This window comes from Silene latifolia, chromosome 4 (assembly GCF_048544455.1).
Source record: "Silene latifolia isolate original U9 population chromosome 4, ASM4854445v1, whole genome shotgun sequence".
Lineage (NCBI taxonomy): Eukaryota > Viridiplantae > Streptophyta > Magnoliopsida > Caryophyllales > Caryophyllaceae > Silene > Silene latifolia.
In genome coordinates this window covers 58,085,567-58,113,052 of record NC_133529.1, presented here as the reverse complement: position 1 = coordinate 58,113,052, position 27,486 = coordinate 58,085,567, and the positions used below count along the sequence as shown (strand labels likewise).

Below are 27,486 nucleotides of genomic sequence, written 5' to 3'. Positions count from 1 at the left end.
AGTGGGGCATGTTAATTTTAAGGAAAATCACTATATTCTTGTGTTTTCTAAATTTAATTACTTTAATTTAATGTAATTTCCATAAATATTCTTCATCAAGGCATCTTGATATTATACTTTTAACCAAAACTATATAATATTTACATTGAGATCCCTTTATCAGGTCCATCACACGGTGCTATCGATTTAAAACTATATAGTATAATTAATTTGTATAAATTTCTTTAATTACATTGAAGTCCCTTGGTTTCTGGAATTAATATATAGTATTGATAGTATTGATTATTATTATTATTATTATTATTATTATTATTATTATTATTATTATTATTATTATTATTATTATTATTATTATTATTATTTTAAAGGTTGCGCGCAGCTTTCATTAAAAGAAAAATAAAGGTTTACATAAAATTGGTGGGGAGCCGAGAGACAATATGGGCTCCCACACCCTCATTATTATTATTATTATTATTATTATTATTATTATTATTATTATTATTATTATTATTATTATTATTATTATTATTATTATTATTATTATTATTATTATTATTATTATTATTATTATTATTATTATTATTATTATTATTATTATTATTATTATTATTATTATTATTATTATTATTATTATTATTATTATTATTATTATTATTTTAAAGGTTATGCGTTGTGACTTTCATTAAAAGAAAAATAAAGGTTTACATAAAATTGGTGGGGAGCCGAGAGACAATATGGGCTCCCACACCCTTATTATTATTATTATTATTATTATTATTATTATTATTATTATTATTATTATTATTATTATTATTATTATTATTATTATTATTATTATTATTATTATTATTATTATTATTATTATTTTATTTTATTTTATTTTATTTTATTTTATTTTATTTTTTAAAAAAAAACACACTCTTTTATTAATCAATCAAAAGTTTACAAGAAATTGGTGGACAGCCGAGATACAATCTGGGCGCTCACTCCCTTAGCAATAGCAAAGCTAAGTATAGTAAAACTAAAAGCAGCAGCGCGAGCACCGGCATCCTTGGACACAGAAAATTTCTGAATCCACTTGAGTAAGGCAACGACATCTGCCCCAACTCCCCCAAAGAAGAGAAAGAAAAGGGTAAGAATCCATAACCAACTGCCTCACACAAGCTCTGATATTTAGCACATTTGCGCTGAGCCACATCAACTACCACGCGTCCGGGCATAAAGTCAGACATCCCGGACTGAGTCAAAGGAGATGATCCAGTCAAATCCACACACACATCCCGTCCTCTGTCCCAAGAATAAAGCAAAAGATCCGTCGGACGCAGGGGTCTATCATGCCCATCGATCAAACCAACATCCACCTCCTTACTAACAGAGATCCCAGAACGGAAGCAGATGTCAGAAAGGGTGTCCGTGAACAAGGTTATGTCGATGCTTGATACCAACAGTACTAGCACACGACACAGCATGATCTCCGTAGATATCCCTATCAAAGACCCGAGAACAAGCAGAACAAGGTCAAGGCACAGAAAACAAAGGAATACCCAGTCGATAACTAAGCACACATCTATAAGTCATCCCGTTCATAATCTGCCCTAACCCAGAAATAGGAACTGCCTGAAGCCAATCAAAAGTGTGGGAACCATGCTGACACGGCATTATTATTATTATTATTATTATTATTATTATTATTATTATTATTATTATTATTATTATTATTACTATTATTATTATTATTATAAAGCAACTTTTTAATAAAAAGGATTTAAAATATAAATAAAATTACATAAATATACATAAATTAATAAAATGACTAACTAAGTTAATTCCAATATGGGAATTTCGCGGGTGTTACAATAGGTATCAATTTTTTTTTTAAAAAAAAAAAAAAAAACTTATATGGAATATTGTAAATGAATTGTTTTTATATTTATTTGATCAAATCTTTATTTACATGATTTTACAATATTAAAAATAATTATTTTAAAATTTGCATTTTAGATTTTTATTTATTTTTTATTTTTTAAACTTTGATCAAGCTCAACCCGATTCCACACAAAACTGAAACAACCCAACATTTGAGGAATCAAGTTTCAAACTCATGCCGCTCGGATATGATTTCTGATTTCAAATCCATACACACGCGCGAAACAAACACCCTCTAATTCAATTAAGTTTCTTTCCTTGTTTATTTTAACTTTGATTAGTATATATAGTTTACTAACGTTTAATAGTCTCTTTTGGGGGTGTAGAGATTAGTAATATTTTCATTCGTTGCAATTGGACCTGAATCTTTGGTAATTTTTTACCGTTTTATTTAGCGGCGATTAGGACATGCCGAAGACCTTGTCTTCTGATATGTTTAAGCTTCCATCCCACAAACCATAACAGGATAGTACACCGCATACTATAATAGCCGAAGTCTATGAAGACACGTGATAAAGTCGATCTTAGCTACTTTGCACAATACATGGACCACAAATTCTCATTTAAGATAGAAATATCCGGACTAAAGTGTAAATACTCAACTTCGTTAATTGAAATGCCCACATAATGCTAAATTGGACCAAATGTTTAAAATCTACATCTACAATAAGCTAAAATCTGGCAACAAGTTTAGTTTCTGAAACTCTCTAACTACAAATTTGATAATAAATAGTATAATACAAAATATACGTACAGCATGGCCTTTTAGCTCAGTAGTTTAGAGCATTGTGCTAATAACGTGGAAGTCGCAGGTTCGAGATCTGCATAGGCCAATTTCTTTTTTGGTTTCTTTGGAGCGTCGTAGAAAATTTTGATTGATACGGCTCTTCGTGGTGGAATCAGTTTTGTATTATGATGAGCATGAGAATGACTTATGGATATGGCCTATGGGCTGATCAAACTTCAAATTTCACACACATGCAGCAAAAGAAGAAATCAGATCAACAAAATTTGCTAATGGTACGTACATCAATTTTTGTACACCAACATTATTGGTATTCAACAAAACGCAATGGGTATGTAATGGCAAGTCAGAATAATTGTTCCGTGCACCATGAGTCTATGACATTCAATCGGTTATCAATAGGTATACAAAATTAACAACAAATGATTTTGGGATCGGCTAAGTTAAGTCAATTCTATAGACTCGTTATCAGAGGAATAATCAACTGGTATACTGTTGAGATTATTTTGTACAAATAATTCAATACGTTCTTTGTCCTTCTCGAGGAGATCCATTTACAAGTTATGTCCTGACATTCCAATTTGCTTTGGTATGTTGCACAAAAATTTATATAAGACGGTCTTACTTGGAAAGTACATGGAAAGCACGGTGAAACTTGAAACCGGAAACTACCTTCCATTCTTCTTCTTTCAAGTGATCTTGTTAAAGTCAACAAGAGGTTGAGATTCACTCGATCTGCTAGGCAAGAAAGCCTCCCTTTCGGAAACTTGAAGACTTGACCAAATTTTGACAAAAGAAAGCCACAAAAAGGGTGAAGCGCAAAAGGCGTAGCCAAATACTGCAAGCGCCCTCACAATTCCGTCCTTATGCCAAGGATACACCATCACCATCAGCACCCCAAATATTGCAAGACACGGTGTTATTACCGGCGATATTGGTAATGTGAAGGTGTTAATCACTATGGAAGAAAGCGCAAATGAGCCTAACAAGTAAAGGGTCCACCCGGCTAAGGGGTGAACTGTCTGAGGGATTATGTAGAAGGGAATTATATAGGCTGCAATAATAGACGCCAATGCTAGTAATTTGAGACCGGTGTTGTATACAGCACCACACCTGTCTAAACGCCGATAGCAAAACTTGGGAACGTATGGTCGGGGTAAACAGGTTATAGCTATGATTCCTACATATAGAACCACCAACAAGAGCACCATAGGTATTTCTGCATTATACCTGCCAAAATGAATGTTGTTTATCAGGAATGAAAGTCATGGTTTCAACATGCGTACATGCCACAACTCGCAGCAAGCCAACAACTGTAACCAAAGTTTAGCAAGCTGCTATATATATTGTATAGAACTTACCCAAGAGTGTTGCGACGTTGTTCATGCCATGAGAAACCAAGAGGGAGTGTAGGCCACGACCACCAATACCACGGCTTCATCCACACTGCTCCGGGGAAGGTAATCACACTGTTTGGTCCACAGGGTACATTCCACCTAAGTTTAAGGTCTGCAACAATCTTAAGTTGTCAGGGACAACAAATCGACAAAGACTAAAACAATGGACTTAACTTTTAGGGATATTCTCTCGTGTACCTCTGAACCTTTTCGTTTTCTATTGTGTACCCCTCGTTTTTCATAAAAAATCTTTGACCGACAATAATTCTCTTTTACGAGTTCAGGAAATGGTAATTTTTTTTTCAAACCAATTATCTCGTCAAGGCCTTCAATTTGAAAAAAAAATTCACCGCTTTTTGAACTCGTAGCCGGAAGTTATGGTTGGTCAAACATTTTTTAACGAATAAACTTTGACCGACCATAATTCCCGACTATGAGTTGAAACGTCGGTGAACTTTTTTTCACACGGAAGACCTCTTAAATACGGTCAATTTGAAAAAAAAGTTTATCGTATTTTGAACTTGTAGCCTAGAGTTATTGACGGTCAAAGTTTTTTTGCATGAAAAGAGGGGTATATCATAGAAAATGAAAAAGTTGAGGGGTACACGGGAGAATATCCCTAACTTTTATGTATAATACTCACAGTAATAAGAAGCATCCATTTGATATCCTAAAGGAAGCCTGTAATTTCCGACAAGTTTGGTGCCATTTGCTGGTGGATGAAACAAAGGCATGTCGAGTAAGTCTGAGAAGTAGCCTCCTATAAAACCCTGGTCTGCCCTGTCTGGATTAGGCCTTCGCATTTCCAAATCGTGTAGCATTTCCTCGAAAGTCTCCTTTGATGGCTACATTCCCAAAATAAATAAAAATATCAGTTATTATATATGTCACTTATATTTTCGTACCAAGTCATACGGACATACTCGTGTCCAACACGACATTTAATCAAGAATATGACTATATGAGCGTGCTATCTATGTCTGTCCAGCTTCATATTAATTACCTTATTAAACACGTCTACGACACTAGTCATGGTTACGACACTTGTGTTGTTGGAGGAAATGTATGTTAGGGTACCTGTAAGACAAAGAGGCCAGTGTGGAAGATGCAGGGGTTGATGAATGCAGCACAAAATTGGCCACATTGAAACAATTCGTCGGTCTTTTGGAGGAAAAGGTTGTCGGCGTCGAGCATGACCACCCTATCATACTCCACAAGGTTCCAAGCATATAGTTTGTTCATTGTTAACTTGAACCTGTTACTATCGTCTTTAGCCATATATGGGTTGAACACATTTTCCACTATCACCACCTTAAGTCCATCTTCTAGCTCCCTGTCGAGTATCGAGAATAATGATTGTCTCAAAATGGGAGAATGACATATAACAAGAAACACATGACATGTCCAAACGGTTTGTATATCATCCTGAAATAATGATGGCATGTCTGATGTCCCTAAAGAGCGGGTTAGGCTTAAAACTGAGTGACATCATTGTGATGAAAGATAAATACGGAGTAGATAATTGCAATAGTGGAACCATAATATGCAATTAGGGCGCAAGAAAGTACTCCAATAGGATAAAAATTGAAAAATAAGATTGAACAATTTAATTAAAATTTGCAAATTGCAATATTTTCATTGTCCCCGGGCAGGTCCGTGTTAGCCCCGATTAATTCACAAATAATTAGTAGTCTATACCGAGTATTAACCTAATGAAGTTTGTACAATCATCTAAGGGAAGGAGAAAACAGCAATAATATCAACAACATTATCCCAATATCGCAATGGCTCCCGCAAATTGCGAGACTGTTTTCAAATGATATGAGATGAAAATTGAAAAAAAAAAAAAAAGTCAAAGTGTAGTGGTGCTAGCCTGCTAGCAGAGTAGCGGGTAACACATCTGAAGTTGACTTAACAATTATAAATGCATAATACAACTGATAAACTAATATTTAGGTAGTTAACTTGTTGGGATTTTTGATACAAATAATATAAAATTTAAAGATGTAATATTTTTGTTACCGAATTTATCACAACCTAACTTGTATTATTATTCAAACAATAACAATAATACAATCAATCCTCCAACACTGATACGAAAGTTAAGAACTTTCGTTAATTCGTGGAAGCAACACAATACTCGTGACCTATTTTTTTTTTTTTTTTTGACAGCCGTAAAAAAAGGTTCCTTATACAAAGCACACCTGCATCTCTAAGTCTCGTTCAACCACTACATTATTATTACAATAACTTAAACTAGGGGTGGGGGTTCTTAAAAAACGAGGTTTCTTCAAAGAGTCGCTAGAGTAGTACGCTGAGGACGCCATATCTTTTCTTTTCTTCGCTATTTGAGCTTTAAGAGAGTACCTGCAACAAGACACACTTACGCCACGAAGACGTAGAAATTTATGGGAGAGAGATCTACTTTTGGAGAAAGTAGACAAATTGTGTCTTGGAGATTCATCCCCGTGGCTATGATTCTTCATGAAAATGGCCATTCTCCTTTTCTCACGCACATGATGAGCAGAGGGGTACCTGCAAAGCATAGGTGTAAAATGGGTGCATGATGGTTTCTCAAACGAGTAAATCTTACACTTCTTAGGACGAGCTGAAAAAATGAAGGGTTGTTGGTCATTAGAATCCTTCTGAGCTGGAGAGCAAATAAAAGTAGCCTTATCATTCACGAGAGAGACAGGGACGCTTGGATCTTTATCAACATCCTCAAAGTTATCTTCGGGGACATGAGTACCAGGAGGAGAAAAATTGTCGCATATTGAAGACGCACTTGAAGTCACGGCTTCAGTAGAGGACGTGTTCAAACATCCGCTAGAAAAGGCAGGTTTCACATTGATAATATCAGAAGGAGTCAAGTCTTTCATTGCCCCCATCATCTTAGATTTCCACTTTTTAGGCCTTCTCCTCCTCTTTTTCTTCTTCTTCTTCTTACATCGTTCTCTTATATTGTTTCTTTCCTCGATAATCTCATCCTTAAGAATCCGAATTGTTAAGATTGACAAATCACATTTACAGTAAAAGCTCACATTTTTACCATTCAGCAACTTTTTATACGATTGTACGGAGATCCTTAGACGGGAACTACCACCTGCCTTTTTGGAGCACTCAAGAACCTACTTCTTAGCACATATATTTTGAGCCTCCGTCACCTCCATATTCACACTCTCATTTTCCTTCATGATCGCATCACTATGATCATCCATCACCTCCGTGATCACACTTTCACTATATTTTATACCCACGTCAGATGCCAAGATATGAACATGCTTCTTATTGTTCTCATCCACGTCACTTTCAGTAGCAACCTCCAACACTCTTTTACCATTTTCCTTGATAAGAAGGTGACCTTTTACAACATCTAATTGCCTTAACACATCCTTATTACTAGGTTCAACAACTAAGGCCTCAACCAAATCCAATTTAGCTAACGGAAACCTTTTCAACTTCATATAAGCAACAGCCCTTCGAAAGAGTGCCTTAACATTACGAGGAAATGTGTCCAAAATCATGGAGCACATACCCGCAGCAGCTTTATATTCCTCAAGTTTCAAGGCACATCCAGCCATATTAGAAATAAGGGAAACAGCAAGGTCAGATAATGATTGAATATCTTCACCCCCAATATTTCTCAAGGTCAAACTAAGAAGTTTACAAGCTTCATCGTAACACGCTGCCGCTATATCAAAGTCATTTTGCCTAAAATAACCGTTTCCCTTATCTTTCAGCTCCCTCACCTCAGCTAAGGCTACCTTAGCTGATCCCTGCATTTTTATAAAATAGCCTATCATTCTATCTCCATCCTCCTCCATAAACCCATCGCTAACATGAGCACAAGCAAAGGCTTCAAGAAATTTATGATAAATGGTAGAGGAAGACATAGTTACAAAGCAGAAGAAATGTAGACAACGGACCACAAAACCTCCGAGAAGCAAAATAGGAAGCACCAATACAATTCTTCAAAACCAAAGTAAAGGGAAGAGTCAACAAGCAGGAACTAAAGATGAATCCTCCCACAACCAGCAACTTGCATACAAAGATACAATAAAACCAAAGAGTATCCTCGATCAAAGGAAATAAAAAACAGAAACCCACCCCAACAAAATGCAAAAAACAAAAGCTTAAGAAGATCAAAGACCGACAGTTGCAGCTAACCAAGCTAAATCGGGCCTAAAGTACAACCGAACAATCCACAAGAAAGGGGAAATGATATCACCAAAAGCGTGGAATGAAGCGCAGATCACAATCGAGCAACCACTTCTTGATAATCGCTCCACTTGAAAGTAATCGTTCCTCTTAATTGGGAAAACGATCTTGACAGCGGTGACCAATCAAAGCCCCTTTATTCAAAATCAATCGCAGGTTAAACTTGAGAAGCTCGGCTCGCCGGCGACGGAGACAAAGACAACGATAGAAAAGCCGCCGACGAGCTAGAAATACACACGGATCAGATTGAGTTTATCAAAAGGGATTTTCTCTCTCCTAGGGATTTTCTCTCTCCTGGTTGCTATGAAGTCTAATACTCGTGACCTAAATTGATCACAAATTCCAGAATACCCAGCAACCCCGAGTACCAAGAAGAACTAGGGGTGAGCAAAAATATACGAAATGGTTTTAATATACGGATACGATACGGTATACGGTTTCAATTAAACGAATTTCCGTATATAAGATACGAATTTCCGTATATACGATACAGTTTTCAAAAAACCGTATCGTATCCGGGTCGGGAAAAAACAAAACCGGGTATACGGTTTCTGATACGGTTTTTGAAAAGAAATAAAGAAAACCAAAAATATCTTACAAAAACTAAATAATTTAACCAAAATCACTTTAACTTATCCACTTTCTTTTTCCCTAATGCATTTGTATAATGAATATTGAAAATTTGATTATTTTAATATGTAACCTATTATTAAATTTAAGTTATGGTGTACCGGTTTTATCACATATACAATAAATTCAACAACAAACAACGAAAATCCGTATCCGGGTATACGAAAACCGGATATACGGAAAAACCGGGTATACGAAAACCGGGTATACGGTTAAATCGGGTCGGATCCGTATCGACAAAATTGTGAATTTAAAAACCGTATACCCGATACGGTTTTTAAAACCGTATCGGATATACGGTTTTGCTCTGCCCTACGAAGAACAACAACAACAACCAACGAGAACTTTGATGCCCAGACTAACCCGAGAACAACCCTAACAAAGCCCCAGCAACAATAATCCAAACGAATAGCAGCAACAAAATAAACAAACGAAAATAATAACAATAAGAACGAAAACAGTAGAGAAATTCACGAACCAGAGTTCAATGAACAAGGGCGATGAACAGTGACGTGAAAAGTACCGTGAATAGTGATGTGAACAGTAACAAGTGGATATTTGCCCGATCTAGACCTATAGATCGTTCAATGGTGATTGTTATTCAAGACCTATTGAATAGCAATCGTGTTAATGCCCGAACGCGTCAAGCAAGAACGATTTTGGATCAAACGCGTCAATCTGATTCAGCAATTTGCACACAGCAAAAATACTAGGGTTTTCTTATTTCAATCATACGTTTTTTTTTAGAAGCTAATTACAATGCCTTAAATAGGCTAAGCAAACCCGACTCAAAATAGCCAGCCAACACACGCCCTAACTGACCAAATAAAATAATTCCGACTTTCTTAAAGCTAATAGGACTAACCTATTATTCTTATTGTAAACGGAAATTAGGAAATAACTTAAACTAACTTATTCTGCAAATTTAGGAAATAACATAATTATTCTAAATTCTAATAATAATAATATTTAACTGGGACGATAATCATTCCATTTCCGAGCTTGAGCCTTCAATCCATGATTCATGAGCTCAAACGTGAGATGCGTTGTTAATAGGCTCGACGTTGTCATTTGAGCTAGCCATTTCTGGATCATCCCCTCCCCCTTAGAAGAGAATTGACCTCAATTCTTGTAGTATTGCTCCTTCGGGATGAAAACTTAACACAATCAACAAGACAGCGGAAATGATGATAACCACGAGGTTTCTATGCCTTATTTTCGGAATGCCCTTATGCCAGCCACCCAACCTCCCTCCGTGCACAACCATAAGAAAATTACCACGAATGTCCTTGCTAAACAAACGATACCAACACTCCAACGCTGCAACCTCCAGCTGTACCTGAAAACCAATCAAATAGTAATCTAGACTGGACTGAAACTTGCGAGCACCAAATGTATACTTGGCTGGTTCAGCTCTTATTTCAAACCCCTGATCAGGTTTACACAAATCACACGGTTTACTAACACGAGAAACACAAACGCCCTCATCTTCGTAGTCATCAAAAATAGGTTGTCGATCGAAATCAATTGCGGGATCAATGTTGTTGTCCTCTAATCCCTCCTTCTCAAATTCAGATTCGATCCCCTCATCTTTAGCTAGCATTGTGAGACTCGACCTCTTTTTATGACCAGAACGCATGGCTTGTACCGCTTGGGAAGACATAGGCCTTAGGATAACCTTTTTACCCTTCGAAACCAGCTCATATTCATTGCTTTGACCTTTATGAACAATATCTCGATCATATTGCCAAGGACGCCCCAATAAAATGTGACAAGCATCCATAGGCACCACGTCACAGAGCACCTCATCGTTGTATGAACCCATTGCAAAGCAGATGCGTACCTGATGTAAACATTATTTGCACACATTTAGTCGCCTAATTGAGCCTATTTTGCATACTATTATAACATTCCATAGCCATTTTATCCGTCAAATGCTTCCTATTTTGCTTTTCTAGTGCATTTCGTATGTTTTATAGGAAAGGAGATAATAAGGCGGAAATTCCCGCCTTTCATGCATATTTGGAAGCTTATTGATGATATTAGATGGACTAGTATGAAGAGGAGGCAAGAATGGTGACCAAGGATGTAGGAATAAAGAATATATAGAAGGAGCATAAGGTTAAAAAGCAAGGATGACGAGAAGGAAGTCAATGCAAGAAGAAATTGCTCGGAACCAAACCAAGGGTTGCTCCTTTGGCCCTGAAAGTATGCTAGATGGAACGGCATCGAAAAATCAAGTGATCTAGGCTTTTTAATCACTCCAATAGGAGTCCGGATGAGAAAATTACGTCCGTTTTACAATCCGAGCTCAAACAAAGAAGTTGTCCGCCAATCCGCTCGTCCCCTGAGACAATCCGCTCGTCTTGCTCCCAATCCGCTCGTCTTCTCCTCAAGACGCTCGGATTCCTGAGACCCAATCCGCTCGTCTTCCCCACAAGACGCTCGGATTGTTAGACAAAAAGAAAAGATAAATACACAGCCCAGAATCCGAGCGTCCCGAGACCAATCCGCTCGGATTCTCTTACAGCTCTTACGTTTTCTTCTTTCTCCGTGAAAGATGCGCATATTTTTGAGAGACTAGCAAAAAGAGACCGGAGTCTCTCTTGAGACCGGCGATTCCCTACCCAACAATTAGCATTATTAAATTACTATTTTACCCTTGCTAAACCTAATGATGCTCTATTATATATACCCCATTTGTAATAATCAAACCATCAAGTTTTTATTAGGTTAATTCAATCCTTCTTTAGATTAGGTTAAGGTTTCATTAGGAGTAGATTAGAATAGATTACTCTTTAATCTTTCCACAAATCACACATTAATCTTTCCTTTAATTATTGTTCAAGTTTATTATTGAGTAATTCAAGTTTATTATTGGGTAATTAGAAGATCATTTGGGTTTATTGGGAGATGTACAACCTTCCATCAATCATCAAGTACTTCTATTATTCTTTGCATTATTATTTTGGAATCTCCATAGGTATAACTCTCTTAATCCTTGTTTTAATTATTGTTAATCTTTCTTACTTGTTCATCATGTTTTGCCTTGTTAATATGATTGACAACCTTGTTAGCATGCTAAACTTGATAATGAGTGAGTACTCTCTTAGCTAGGATTAATGGGTAATTAGGGAAACCAACATGGGGATTGATTCATGCTTAATCTAATGTGTTTTCACATAATTAATTTGCTTGCTTGTTATGATGTCAACCTATGCACATGTTATGTTTGATGTAATGCTAAGCCTATGAATCCTTGCATTTACAACCATCTCTTATCTATTCAACTTGACTTGTAAGATATAAACCAACTCGAGTCTTGTTAGACCATGCATATAAGTGATTAGGGGGAAAGTAAGTCGACTTGTAGGTGTTGTACAATCTAATCGATTCGGCTCCGGGACCCAACTCTTCCTAAGAACTGTAAGACATAAACCAACTCGGTTCCTTTACAACAATAATTGCTTGCTTATAATTGAGAACATGTTTGTATGATCAACTCCCATGATTTCCTTATGAACCCATGATATCCTAGCATTCTTAGTCATTTCTTTACATCTTTCCTTTTATTGCTTGTTTATTGCTTTTATTAGATTAGAATCATCAACCCCATCAATTGTGACACTAGCATAAATTGAGGTAGATAAACTTAGAACTCAAAGCACACCGTCCCATGGATCGACCTCGACTTACCACTAACTAGTTGTTTGTTGGGTATTATAAATGTGTTTGATTGGGAGACCCGACGACATCACCCACATCAAAATGGCGCCGTTGCCGGGGATGGTGCTATGTGATTAAGTTCTTACTTGTTTGTCTATTTTAATTGTGCTTTTACCTTGAGGAACGTGTTCCTCAAGGATTGTTTTTACCGTTTTCTTGTTTGTAGTTATATCTTTGTCCTAGTTATGATGATGATCGAAGGCTTGGCACATGGAATATGTGGTGAATCTTTTGAGTATGACTACCATGGGTATGGGGAGTTTGTGGAGCAAGTTAAAACAACCCTACCTTACAACTCATACAATGAAAGTCCTAACCACTACCCCAACTTTTCTTACCAAAGCCCCCACATCCAACATCCACAACAACCACCCATCAAAAACCCACTTTACAATCAATGCCAAATGTCATCCTACAATGAACACCCATACCACCAAATTCCCATGTACCCACAACAAGAGAATGAGCATAATCTTGACATGCAAAGTGTGGTTCTCCAAATGTTAAGGGACCAACAAAATCTATTCATGCAAATGCTAGAAGAGAGCCAAGTTAGGGACAATGTTCTCAAAAACATTGTTACTAATGGTGAGAAGTTGGCAAATCAAATTGCCCAAATGGAAGCCACCCAAATGCTAAATGAAGAAGAAGGGGAAGATAATGAGGGTGAAGAAGAATTTGGATGGCATTATGAAGCTACTCTTGTGAATCCCCCACCACCTCCTAAATTCATAAGTATTGAACATCCCATATTCCAACTTGTACCCAACTTTACAAACCTTCATGATGGATGTGAATATGAAGATGTAACTTTTGAGGAAGGGGAGTGCTTGATTGATTATGGACCAAGAGTGGATGATGAATTGAAGCATGATGAAGTTGGAGAGGAGAGCAATGGTGAATATGAATTGGAGGCCAATTATGAGACAAGCACTTTGTCTAAATTGCCTCATGTATCTAGCTCCCACACTAGACTTGCTTCTCCAATTTGGGACACCTATGATGATGATGATGAGGAAGACCTCCCACCACAATTTTCCTCTATGACCCATGTAGAGGAAATATGTTCCCTTGACACTTATGGGAGTGGAGGTAAAACTTGGAAAGAAGAGGTTGATGAATTTGAACTTGCAATCTTTGGGGAATTGAGAGGCCAAGAGGAAAACTATGATGTTGGCATCTTTGATCATAGTTTGAAAGAAATTGAAGCTCTTTTCTTTGGAAATGGTTCAAGTTCTAAGGAGGGTCAAGAAGAAAGTGAAGATAATGAAAGCATGAATGACCTCAATGGTGAGAAGTTGACTCCTCCACATCTTATCCTTCAACTATCCCCTCATCAAAGAAATGAGAACTCTCCTTCTACTATTGAAGGATTGATGAATCAATGCTCTATCATCATAGAATTTGAAAGAGATGGTAAAGAGTAGTAGCCTCCAGATGAATATGGGCAATACTTCATACATTGTATTGACAAGAATCATGTGCTTGTTGGTTTGAAGCATTGGAAGAAGCCAAGTGCCAAGGACAAAACAAATGCGAGAGTGTTTAGCAAGTTATATTCCAAGCCAAGATGGCTAAACTACGTTTTGACATCGCCAATCTCCTATTTGTGCTTATATGAAGCCCATTCAAAAGCCTTTGACTGGTTATTGAGAGCATTAAGCAACATGGACAACATCAATAACCATGGCAACAAGGAATGAGTTTAGTGGAGTCCTCCCTCAAACCACCATTTGTAAGATAGCCTTTCCTTTGACTTTGCATTACATTTACACTTGCATTTAGTTATATACATATATATTTAGCTTGCATTTGTATTATATTTCATATTGCTTTTACATTAGTTAGTTCATATAGTATAATTTGCATTGTAATATATCTCACATGATTCATGTAGATAGTTGCATATAGACTAGAATTCATGTATAGTCACTAATGACCAATCATATTCTTTTCTACACTAGAAATAGTGTTTAAATCGGTTTGGGGAGGTTTGATCATAGGCTACCATAGCTTAATAGAAATCATGCATCATATAATAAAGTTTAGATTGCATGCATTTGTTATATATGTCATATAGAATTGCATTTAGTTAGAGCATGCATTCATTCATATCATATTGCATTTGTACTTTATTTCAAAAAAAAATCAAAAATCCAAAACATGTATTTCCTTTTTATTCCTACTCCTACATGTACATTGAGGACAATGTCCAAAATAAAGTGGGGGATGAGAATTTATATTCCAAAATACTTAAAATTGAAAAATTTCGAAAAATCCCAAAAATATGTTCTTTAATTTCATAAAATCAAAAACCATAAAAATTTGAAAATTTTAAAAATCCAAAAACAAGTTCATTTCCTTTATAGTGTAGTCTTGTATATATTGTATACATTGTGTTTGTTCATCCTTGTTCACATTGATTGACTACGCCACATCCGAGACATGAGGATATTGAAAACCGCATGGTATGATCTTTCCAATATCCTTTTTCCTCTTTATGTTAATGACTATGTGGCTTTATTTTGATTGATGCGGTAAAAACATTGTGAATTTAGGATTGCATTTAGAATACTTGGCATGCTAGTTGGTAGAAGCATATGCATTAGGATGTATATATGTTAGTTGCATCATGGCATGTAGTTTGCATGTTAGAAAAAATTTGTGAAACCGTCTAATTGGGAAGCTTGACAAGTGTATATAAGCCCTAGTAGATGCTTTTTTCTTCTTAAAACTTTGCTTGTTAGAATACTTGTAAAACACCCTAAGATGTGTCATGCTAGTATCCTTTGACCCATGGATTAAGGCCTAGTCAAGAGTACCTTGTGGTGTGATAACTCCTTGGTTACCATTTATTCCAAGGTGACCCTTGAAACCATGCAACCATCATTCATCCATGTTCTACCATATATTTTGTCATCAAAGGGAATGGGCACAAAAAGAAATTGTTCAAAAATTTGAGTTCAAGAAATGAAATGAAAAAAAAAAAGTTTGCAAATTGCATCAAAAGAAAAGAGGAGCAAAAATGAAAACTCATATGCTTCAAATATAAGGCACCCTCACTACATATGGGGTGACTTTGAAAATGTTCAAAAAGAAAATGCAAAAAGTTGAAAGTTGTCAAGTATTGAAAATGCCAAAAATCAAAAGAAATGGCAAAAAGAAAGTGTTCTCAAATGTTATATGCCACAAGAGATTGGGGGAAAAACAACAACAAAAGCAAACTCCCAAAATGAAACTCAAATACTATTGATCCCTTTATCCATCTTACCCAGTTTTGTGCATGGTTGTGAGGGGACGACCCTTCTTCTTGTCTAGGCAAGAGGGGGAATTCCGCGATCCTCCAGTGTTTCTAACACCATAGGGAGTCTATTCTTGACAAAAGCATTTAACGATTGAGGACAAAGGTACCCTAGCTTGACACAATTTGGAGGTGATTTATTGGTATCCTTCTAGATTTAGTAGTTTGAAGAAACCATATCTATGAAGGAGTGTGTACCCTTGAATTGCTTCTCCTTGTATATAATATCCGCCACTTAGATGAGGAAAGTGGCTATTCTTTTGTAGATGCATCCATTACTTGATTTTGTGTGCTTTAATATTTGGATGTGTCGCCATTTTGGCAAGACCCACCTTGCCTTGCAAGAAGGCATCCTACCTCATGGTTGTCTTGTTGTGAGTTAAAGGGGCGGAGTGAGACCCGCTAATTGTCTCACATCGGCTATATTAGTAGGTTAGTTTGAATAAGGGTCCTAGTTTTGTCACCTCTTTACTCGGGACGAGTAAAGGTTCGGTTTGGGGATATTTGATGTGAACATTATTTTCACACATTTAGTCCCCTAATTGAGCCTATTTTGCATACTATTATAACATTCCATAGCCATTTTATCCGTCAAATGCTTCCTATTTTGCTTTCCCAGTACATTTCGTATGTTTTATAGGAAAGGAGATAATAAGGCGGAAATTCCCACCTTTCGTGCATATTTGGAAGCTTATTGAAGATATTAGATGAACTAGTATGAAGAGGAGGCAAGAATGGTGACCAAGGATGTAGGAATAAAGAATATATAGAAGGAGCATAAGGTTAAAAAGCACGGATGACGAGAAGGAAGTCAATGCAAGAAGAAATTGCTCGGAACCAAACCAAGGGTTGCTCCTTTGGCCCTGAAAGTATGCTAGATGGAACGGCATCGAAAAATAAAGTGATCTAGGCTTTTGAATCACTCCAATAGGAGTCCGGATGAGAAAATGACGTCCGTTTTACAATCCGAGCTCAAACAAAGAAGTTGTCCGCCAATCCGCTCGTCCCCTGAGACAATCCGCTCGTCCCCTGAGACAATCCGCTCGTCTTGCTCCCAATCCGCTCGTCTTCCCCTCAAGACGCTCGGATTCCTGAGACCCAATCCGCTCGTCTTCCCCCACAAGACGCTCGGATTGTTAGACAGAAAGAAAAGATAAATACACAGCCCAGAATCCGAGCGTCCCGAGACCAATCCGCTCGGATTCTCTTACAGCTCTTACGTTTTCTTCTTTCTCCATGAAAGATGCGCATATTTTTGAGAGACTAGCAAAAAGAGACCGGAGTCTCTCTTGAGACCGGCGATTCCCTACCCAACAATTAGCATTGTTAAATTACTTTTTTACCCTTGCTTAACCTAATGATGCGCTATTATATATACCCCATTTGTAATAATCAAACCATCAAGTTTTTATTAGGTTAATTCAATCCTTCTTTAGATTAGGTTAAGCTTTCATTAAGAGTAGATTAGAATAGATTATTTTTTAATCTTTCCACAAATCACACATTAATCTTTCCTTTAATTATTATTCAAGTTTATTATTGAGTAATTCAAGTTTATTATTGGGTAATTAGAAGATCATTTGGGTTTATTGGGAGATTGACAACCTTCCATCAATCATCAAGTACTTCTATTATTCTTTGCATTATTATTTTGGAATCTCCATAGGTATAACTCTCTTAATCCTTGTTTTAATTATTGTTAATCTTTCTTACTTGTTCATCATGTTTTGCCTTGTTAATATGATTGACAATCTTGTTAGCATGCTAAACTTGATAAAGAGTGAGTAGTCTCTTAGCTAGGATTAATGGGTAATTAGGGAAACCAACATGGGGATTGATTCATGCTTAATCTAATATGTTTTCACATAATTAATTTGCTTGCTTGTTGTGATGTCAACCTATGCACATGTTATGTTTGATGAAATGTTAAGCCTATGAATCCTTGCATTTACAACCATCTCTTATCTATTCAACTTGACTTGTAAGATATAAACCAACTCGAGTCTTGTTAGACCATGCATAGAAGTGATTAGGGGGAAAGTAAGTCGACTTGTAGGTGTTGTACAATCTAATCGATTTGGCTCCGGGACCCAATTCTTCCTAAGAACCGTAAGACATAAACCAACTCGGTTCCTTTACAACAATAATTGCTTGCTTATAATTGAGAACATGTTTGTATGATCAACTCCCATGATTTCCTTATGAACCCATGATATCCTAGCATTCTTAGTCATTTGTTTACATCTTTCCTTTTGTTGCTTGTTTATTGCTTTTATTAGATTAGAATCATCAACCCCATCAATTGTGACACTAGCATAAATTGAGGTAGATAGACTTAGAACCCAAAGCACACCGTCCCATGGATCGACCTCGACTTACCACTGACTAGTTGTTTGTTGAGTATTATAAATGTGTTTGATTGGGAGACCCGACGACATCACCCACATCAGTACCTGCCTCGAAACTTGAACCTTCTTATCATCACCTAACCAATGTAAAGCATACGGACTTGGGTGAGCAATTGTTGGCAACGCTAATTTTGAAACCATCTCACTTGAACCTGCATTAGTACAACTTCCACCGTCAATTATCACACTACACCATTTATCTTGCACTTGACACTTCGTATGAAACAATTGGTCACATTGCTCCAAATCAACAGGAACAAAATTAGCTTGTAAGGACCGAATAACCAAGGTATCATAAACAGGTGCAACATATACCTCGGCGGCCTGCTCTTTCTCCTCCATGGTTTCATTGAGGTTAAATACACCACCCATAGACTCGTCCTCCTCAATCAGCAGCCCATCTCGAACAGCTATCACTGCCCATAAAGCGATATTCCGTTTATTTGGGCACGCATTATGATAATGTCCAAATCCTTGACACTTGAAGCACCTTACTTTCATAACATTTTTTTCTTTGGAGTTTGCAGCAGTTTTAGCAACCGTAGAAGCTGCTGCGGCCTCAGTCTGAACCACCGTGTTGGTTCCCGAACTTGACCCACCTGATTCCAAGACATTGGCCTTAGACCACATTAATAACTTAGACGTATCATACCTAGGTTTGCCTTGGTATTCAACTTTCAAGCACAAGTTACAAAGAGTGTCGAAATCAGAATATTGTTGGAGCTCAACCGTAATTGTTATACTCCGATTTAGACCACGCAAAAATCGAGCCATCTTCTGCTCCTCGGGCTCCTCTACTTCATCCATCAGCGATAATTTCTCAAACTCATCAATGTATTCACTTACACTCATCTTACCTTGCATTAAATTAGAAATCTTTCGGTACAAAGTAAGCTTATAAGTTGATGGCACATACCGCTTTCTTAGCTTCCTTTTCAGCGCATCCCAAGAAGAAATCTTCTCCTTACCAGCCCGTTTTCGTCGAGTCTTCAAATTCTCATACCACAAAGAAGCACCTCGACTCAGTTTAAGGATAGCATACTTACAAGACTTCTCATCATCTAAGTCCTTGAACTCAAACATTCGCCCTATTTTTCGCTCCCATTCCAGATAGTCTTCCGGATCAGTTCTACCATTAAATTCAGGAAGCTCTGTTAATTTAAACTCATCCACTGGCTTGAGAAGTTCTCTCAGTGGCTGCCATCGTGGGTTAGTCTCATGGATACTTTCCAAAGCCTTACGAAAGCTTTCCATAAACGCATGATCGTTAAAATCCATATTGATAAAGGATCAAGAGCCGAAGCTCTGATACCACTAATGATACGAAAGTTAAGAACTTTCGTTAATTCGTGGAAGCAATAACACAATACTCGTGACCTAAATTGATCACAAATTCTAGAATACCCAGCAACCCCGAGTACCAACGATAACTAATGAACACAAAGATGATAAACACGAAGAACAACAACAACCAACGAGAACTTTGCTGCCCAGATTAACCGAGAACAACCCTAACAAAGCCCCAACAACCATAATCCAAACGAACAGCAGCAACAAAATAAACAAACGAAAATAATAACAATAAGAACGAAAACAGTAGAAAAATTCACGAACCAGAATTCAACGAACAAGGGCGATGAACAGTGACGTGAACAGTACCGTGAATAGTAACGTGAACAGTAACAAGGGGATATTTTCCCGATCTAGACCTATAAATCGTTCAATGGTGATTGTTATTCAAGACCTATTGAATAGCAATCGTGTTAATGCCCGAACGCGTCAAGCAAGAATGATTTTGGATCAAACGCGTCAATCCGATTCAGCAATTTGCACACAGCAAAAATACTAGGGCTTTCTTATTTTAATCATACGTATTTTTAAGAAGCTAATTACAATGCCTTAAATAGGCTAAGCAAACCCGACTCAAAACAGCCAGCTAACATACGCCTTAACTGGCCAAATAAAATAATTCCGACTTTCCTAAAGCTAATAGGACTAACCTATTATTCTTATTGTAAACTGAAATTAGGAAATAACTTAAACTAACTTATTCTGCAAATTTAGGAAATAACATAATTATTCTAAATTCTAATAATAATAATATTTAACTGGGACGATATTCATTCCATTTTCGAGCTTGAGCCTTTAATCCATGATTCATGAGCTGAAACGTGAGATGCGTTGTTAATAGGCTCGACGTTGTCATTTGAGCTAGCTATTTCTGGATCAAACACTTAGCTGATCGCTAAGATTTCAATCTATATGTTTAACTCGGGATATTAAGCACACCCACTCACTTATTCAACATGACTTATAACCTTTGTTTATATAAGCTCCTAAATCCTAACTCATCTAGTAACATTAAGAGTCTTTAACATCACATGAAATCTAACCCCTAATATTTACATATTACTAATTACATAAACATCGTATAAAATATAAATAGTAGTAACTTAAATATAAGACTTTATATGTTACTAGCTTATCAATAATATTGGGATTACATTCCCAACATAACTTAGCTACGTAATGACAACAGTTCCTCGTGCAAATGATTCCTCTTAAGTCTTAGCAATCATTCAACTACCTTTGAGCCTTTTGATAAACTTTTTTTTTTTGACAACAATAAACTATCATATTAAAACTGGAAGCACGATACAAGAAACGGTTAGCCTGTTGCAAGGCTTACAGACCATAAACTACGAAGGACAAACAAAGTACGGATCTGAAAGACAGAGTTCCGTACAGTAATTGGTACTGGCAGTAAGTTTGACAGAACGGAAGATAGTTTTCTACATGTAACTCGGAAGCTAACGTTGCTGTAATCCATGCTTTGAGCATAACGCATAGCCAAAAGGAGGGCTCTTGCAGACGCGTCAATTGAGGTTTCGATACGTATTTTGTGGGAGAATAAACGGCCCAAAGCAGAATCCCAAAAGGAGCAAGTGAAGATTGTTGAAACACGATGACGTTGTGTAGAGACGGTTATCCAACTATTTCTAGATTGATAGGAAGAGGTATCTGTGATAGCAGTAGGAGAGAAACACAAAGCAGGAGTCGTGAATAAAGATCTACTCATTTGCAAATGAGTACAAGAACTTACCAGTTCATCGGTGAGTCGATAAACAAAACCAGGATCAACAGGATGGTTTTGAAACACAACCAGATTGCGCGAAGTCCAAATCGCCCGGATTAAAGAACAAAAGTAAATCAAACTGTAGTCCTCATTCTGGCTCAAAGAATGATGAGAAAGGTAAGATAATAAATCCGTAGTCCATGTGCTAAAAGGAGTAAGCGGGTTCGCCATGGAATTGATACCAAGCCAGGAAGACCTCCATAAATGTTGTGTTATCAAACAAGATATAAATAAGTGATCCATCGATTCAATCGAATTATGACAGAAGTGACATTCCTGTGTCACATTCAAACCGCGTGAAAGTAAATTCGCATTCGTTGGCAAAATATTGTGAGCCATTTGCCAGAGAAGCAAAGACAACTTTCGTGATGTTCTTTCTCCGCACAATATGCCAAGGAAAACGCGTGCACTAGATCTAACAGAGGAACCGGATGAAGTTTGTGACCAGGAGGAAACAATACCCGACTTAGCGAATAAGAACCATCTTCCGTAAATTTCCAATAAATAAAATCATCAATCTCAGGTACGGGAGGTTCCATAGCAATGATTACCTTTGCTGCTGTTGTCGAAAAGTAACGGAAGAGCATTGTTGGATTCCAATTCCCAGATGGCAAAATAAAGGATGATAAAGGTGGTAGTGAGTCTTGACATTGTGGATTAAGAGTAGGTAGCTCGCCATTAACCCATCGACTGGACCAAATATTAATCAACTTACCACTTCCAATTTTCCAACAGACAGCCTCTTTAGTTAAATTCACAGCACGGCAAATTCCCGACCATGCGTAAGAAACATTTGAAACCAAAGACTTGGACTTCGGAATAGGTAAGTCTTTTTTATATTTAGCCGTCCAGAATTTTGCAAGTAAAGAAGTTGGTTGAGAAGTTATGTGCCAGAATTTTTTAAGGAGTAAGGCTTGGCCCAGCACGAAAGTATTTTTAATACCAAGACCGCCATATGACTTGGGAGCATGTAAAATATCACGATGAAGCCAGTGAATCGAATTCTTGTTCCAGTCACTTCTCCACCGTAATCGCAAAGATCGAGCATCAATCTTTCGACAAATCCCATGCGGTATAGGAACGCAGGAGAGGATATGGTTTAAAGAAGCCAGCAAGATATAAGAGATAATAACAAGTTTGCTTGATTGGCTCAAATGAAGCGCGGACCACGAAGCAATGCGAATAGTAAACTTGTCAATTAAAGGGAGAAACGGTTCCGATCTCTTGCGAGGGATATCAATTGGAACACCCAAGTAGTCACCAAAATAAGAGACTGTAGGCATCTTGAGTATTGACTTCATGTGTGTCTGAAAATCAGCTGGCGAATTCGGACTGAATTTAATGTAGGATTTATCCAAGTTAATCATTTGACCCGATACAACTTCGAATTTCTTCAGCAAATCTCGTAGAACTTCAAAAGAGTTAGGCGTTGCTTTACAGCAAAGTAAAGCATCATCCGCAAAGAACAAGTGTGACAAAGTTGGTGCATATCGCGAAATTTTGATTCCCGTAAAAAGTTTCATCCTTTCGGCCATGGCCAGCTGACGAGATAAAACCTCCATGCAGATAATAAACAAATACGGGGAAAGTGGGTCGCCTTGACGTAGACCAGAAGTAGGTCGTAAAATACTTGAAGGAGTCCCATTTATAAGAACACTGTAAGAAACTGTGGAGATGCATTCCCAAATAAGGTCGCGCCAATGAGTAGGAAACCCCATATGGCGCAGAACCGCCATAAGGAAGTGCCAGGATACTCGGTCGAAAGCCTTGCTCATGTCTAGCTTCAGAACTGCATAACAAGTAGTCCCTTTCTTGGTTTTGTTAATCGTATGATGTAGGACTATTTGAGCTATTAGGTATAAATAGGATAGAATCGCTATTACCATTTTTATTTGTAAGAACTAAGAAATATTTTAATCTAAGTTTAACAAATGAATTGGACGAACACAGTACAGCTTTTTCAAAAACGACAACCAAGTATTGTTCATTTGATGATGGTTCGCTTTCCGATCATATCTGAATAGCACAACGCTAAATATTTTCATTCACAATCTAATTTGGTAAATAATTTTTGTAACCCATTTTCTAATCACAAATTATAGTCTTATGTTAAACAGCTCGGATTAAATGTTCACAAAATCTCATTGAAGACGGGCGATATCCGTCACAAGCTTGTGACGGATACCGTTTCCTCTCACAAAATACCCATTAAGAGGTGAGTGGGAAGAACATGGGGGTGTCCCACCTTGTCCCCTCTCCCTTTTTGTGAGACCTTGTCCCCTTTCCCTTTTTGTGAGAGGTTTTTAGCTTGTGACGAGATTAGCCGTCACAAGCAAGACGCTTTGTTAAATGTTAGGGACGATCTAATGGCGTTAGTTATTTTATAAAAGTAATGTTTTAATAACTGAAAAGATAAAATATAACCAAGTGGTGTTAGTCCAGTGGTAGCCGGGTTAAACAATGAAGCTTGCAGAAATGCAGGAGTTGAGAGGTTCCGGGTTTGACTACCAGCTGGGGCGATGATCACTTGGCCACTGCCGCCAGGGTTCAAAATCTCGGCCGAGTTGTATCGGATTTTCACTCTACCGATATGAGATATCGCCCGAGAAATCACTAAGATTCTCCGCGATCCGTCCGTGAAGACCGAATAAGGACCGATTATACCGATACCGCGACCACGACCGATACCGAGATTTAAAACCATGATTGCAGCCCCCGAAGGGGTGGCTTACATGGTCCATGTGGCGGTGCGGAAATGCATGGGCCCGGGGGATTCAACCCGCTCATCATCAAAAAAAAAAAAAGAAAGAAAAAAAAAAAGAAAAAATATATTAAAATAAAAGTATATTAGAAAAGAAATTAGGAGAAAGAAATCGAGGGAATCCAAATTGATACCCATGCATCTTGGTCTCCTCCTTACCAGGTCGGCAGATCTCTCACTAACCTATTCAACTTCATACGTGATACATCCAATTGTCCAATATTAAACATGTAGCCGAAGAACACGTCGTCTATCAATGTCTATCAGTCTATATAATCAGAAACACATCGGTCATAATATATGCTTATAAACTTCCAAACTCCAAATTATTGATTTTTTTAGTCAGAAATTATTGTTGTTAAATAGATTAATGCAATACATTGTCTTTTTCAAAAATAAAATAAAAAACACATTGTCTTTGCTATAATATAACTCAATCACAAATTCACAATCAATTAGTCCTCACTCCTCATAGATAATTTCGTTAAGAAAGCAAGAAACTAAGACAATTTCAAATTAACTCAAAATAATTAATTAGCTATAGTTTATACCAATTACCATGACGCCCTTGCTTGGTTAATGAAAGATTATTTGAGATTGGATAATAATTCGCAAATAAGTTAACTCTAATTAGCATACTCATTAACAATATTGATCAAAATACGTTAAGTTAATTTGTATTTTTCATTTAATGTGTATTACGAATATGTTAACTTGTACAGAGTACTCCGGTATCATTTGATATATATTAAGTCACGTAATTTGACGAACCCGCCAAGTTGAGTATCTCTTTTAAGAACGTTGGCAATTGGCATGGCATTATAAATTTATAATATGTTGAATAAAAGCATTTATGCCTCGAAAAAATAAATTAAACGGATTGAAGAGGAGTAAAAAGCTCACTTAATTCATGAGAAACAAAGACACTTTTATGGACGTTACACGCCACATCATGGGTTAAAACTCTTTTTTATAGGTTGTTAAGAAACAATCTCAACAAAAAAAAACTTAAGTTTATAGTTAAAGTCCCAAAATCGATCGGTTTATACTCTAACACGAGTTACCGATTTTCCTATAAAACTTTAGTACGAGTACATGTGAAAGAAATGGATTCAAAATCATTTCTTAGGAGTACTCAGTTAAAAAGATCATAAATGAATAAATGAGTGTTAACATATCCTTTGTATGTAATTGAATTCATTTTTCACTAGACGGTACAACACACTCCGCAAAATATAAGATGGTAAAAGAAGAGGAATGCATACATGGCGCGGACCCAAAGAGGAGGAACGTCAACGGAGGCGATGACAACAAGATCAGCTTGAACATCAAGCTTCACAAGCGATCTCATGAGCACCCGTGTCGCTACATAATACTCATAATCCCTTGGTGTTCCCATATACATCATTGTAGCGTACGCGTTCTTGTACTTTTGTTCTCCGTACCTCCCCTCCGCCACCATCGTAAAAAACATGGCCACCATCATCGCCGCAACCATCCGCCACCGTAGACTTCCCATCGAAGTATAACCTAATAACTAACAAGTCAATGTAGTTTGATCAACTAAGATTATTATTGTTTTATGAATGTTATTATATGTGAGTTTGAAGAGAAAGGAGGAGATGAAGGAGGAAAAGAGGAGGAAAGGAGGAAACTTTTAAAACAGCCTGCTCCAGATAGAGGAGCAATGACCAGATTTGTTAATAAATGACTATGTTTTTTGAGTATGTATTACAAAAAAAAAAGATGATTGATCTCATACAATACAATATTATTAGGAGTTCTTCTCTAAGGAGATTATTACTTATTACATCATCAAATATACGGATTATAATCACTAGTTGTTTTAAAGAAGATTGGTCAAATGTGTCAATCGTCGAGTTTGGTTCGGGTTTTTCTTGGGTTCGTATAAGTTGAAAATTGTTTATTTCAATTTGCATTTAATTTATAATGTTTAACTTTGGTTTAGGGATGAATCCAGTTGTTCTGGTTATAGTTTAATTTCAGTTAGTCATTTTGGGATTTATGTTTTGGTTTTCGCGATGTCAAATGTACTATGGTTAAAACAAACAAAAACTTTATGACATGGCTAATATGTTGATGCATGCTAAATTAAAATTTAAGTTTATGTTAATATTTAAATTTTGGAAATAAAATAAGTTTGATACACCCAATCAAGATTTATCTCAAGTCTTATTGGTGGTTCATGTCATTTCGAGTTGTGGGTCTAGTAAGATCTATTATGGTCTATTAATAAAAAATGAAATATCCTAATAAAAAACTAGTGTAGATCCCGCGCAAATGTGCGGTAAATATAGGTCTTTTAATTTTTAGTGTATTAGTTATAGATTTTAGATTTATATCTCGCGAATTTTTATAAAAAATAACTAATATTAAAATTAATCAAAAGAATTGAATAATTCCATGAATTGTGAATTTTATGAAAATATTTTAACTACATTAAAAAATTTTTAAAAATATTTTTTCCTCACGAAGTTAATAATGGGAGATACAATTTTTATGTATAGATTATTTTAAATGAAAAATTAGTTTAATAAATGAAAATCTAATTTATTTCCATATATAAGTTTGAGCACTTTGGTGGGAAAACTTTAGAGAAATTGTATTCTCTTAGTATATAAGAGGATTTATACTTTTAAAATTTGCACCTCATTAATATTTATCAGCTCGCTTCATTGTATTTTGATATGAAACAAGAAAATTGAAATGGAAAACTAATAAAAAAATTTATTTAAGCTGTGAATTTTTTTTAGTGAATGTTTTTTGTCACGAATCTAATAGTAAGCATGTGTCAAGTTATTCTCTACAGTAATAATTATTCCATTACTGAAAAATTTAGCAACTTATACTTTATAATTTAATATTATTTTAATGAAAAAATCATAACTATGAATTTATTTAAGAAATTAGAGTTTATTTATAAGAATATATTCATTGAAAGATAATAATGTAATGAAAGAAAATTTTATTTATTGCCTTTTTAAACTATATGCTTTTTGGAGGGAAAACTAAGAGAATTTTTATTCTCTTAGTAGTAGGGGGGATGAAATATCCTAATCCCTTATGGTCTCTTGATACGTACTTGATTCTAAGCATTGAGTAGCATCTAAAGCTTTGTTATCTCGAATTCTAGCAAAATTTATTAAGTACTAATCATCATAAGTGTAAGGGAATCATGGCGCTTTGATAGCCCTTATGATTAATATAACGACAGGTG

At 36.4% G+C, this 27,486-nt stretch overlaps 1 protein-coding gene across 1 annotated transcript; it reads right to left on the bottom strand.

The window, feature by feature from the left end:
* Positions 1-3,360: 3,360 nt before the first annotated feature.
* On the bottom strand, positions 3,361-25,710 carry LOC141651547 (putative glucuronosyltransferase PGSIP8). Its single transcript, XM_074459252.1, has 5 exons — positions 25,514-25,710; positions 5,146-5,401; positions 4,712-4,913; positions 4,033-4,180; positions 3,361-3,901 (listed from the first exon to the last, which is right to left on the bottom strand). The coding sequence occupies exons 1-5, from the start codon at positions 25,708-25,710 to the stop codon at positions 3,361-3,363; spliced, it is 1,344 nt and encodes a 447-aa protein (XP_074315353.1).
* Between the last annotated feature and the right edge of the window lie 1,776 nt (positions 25,711-27,486).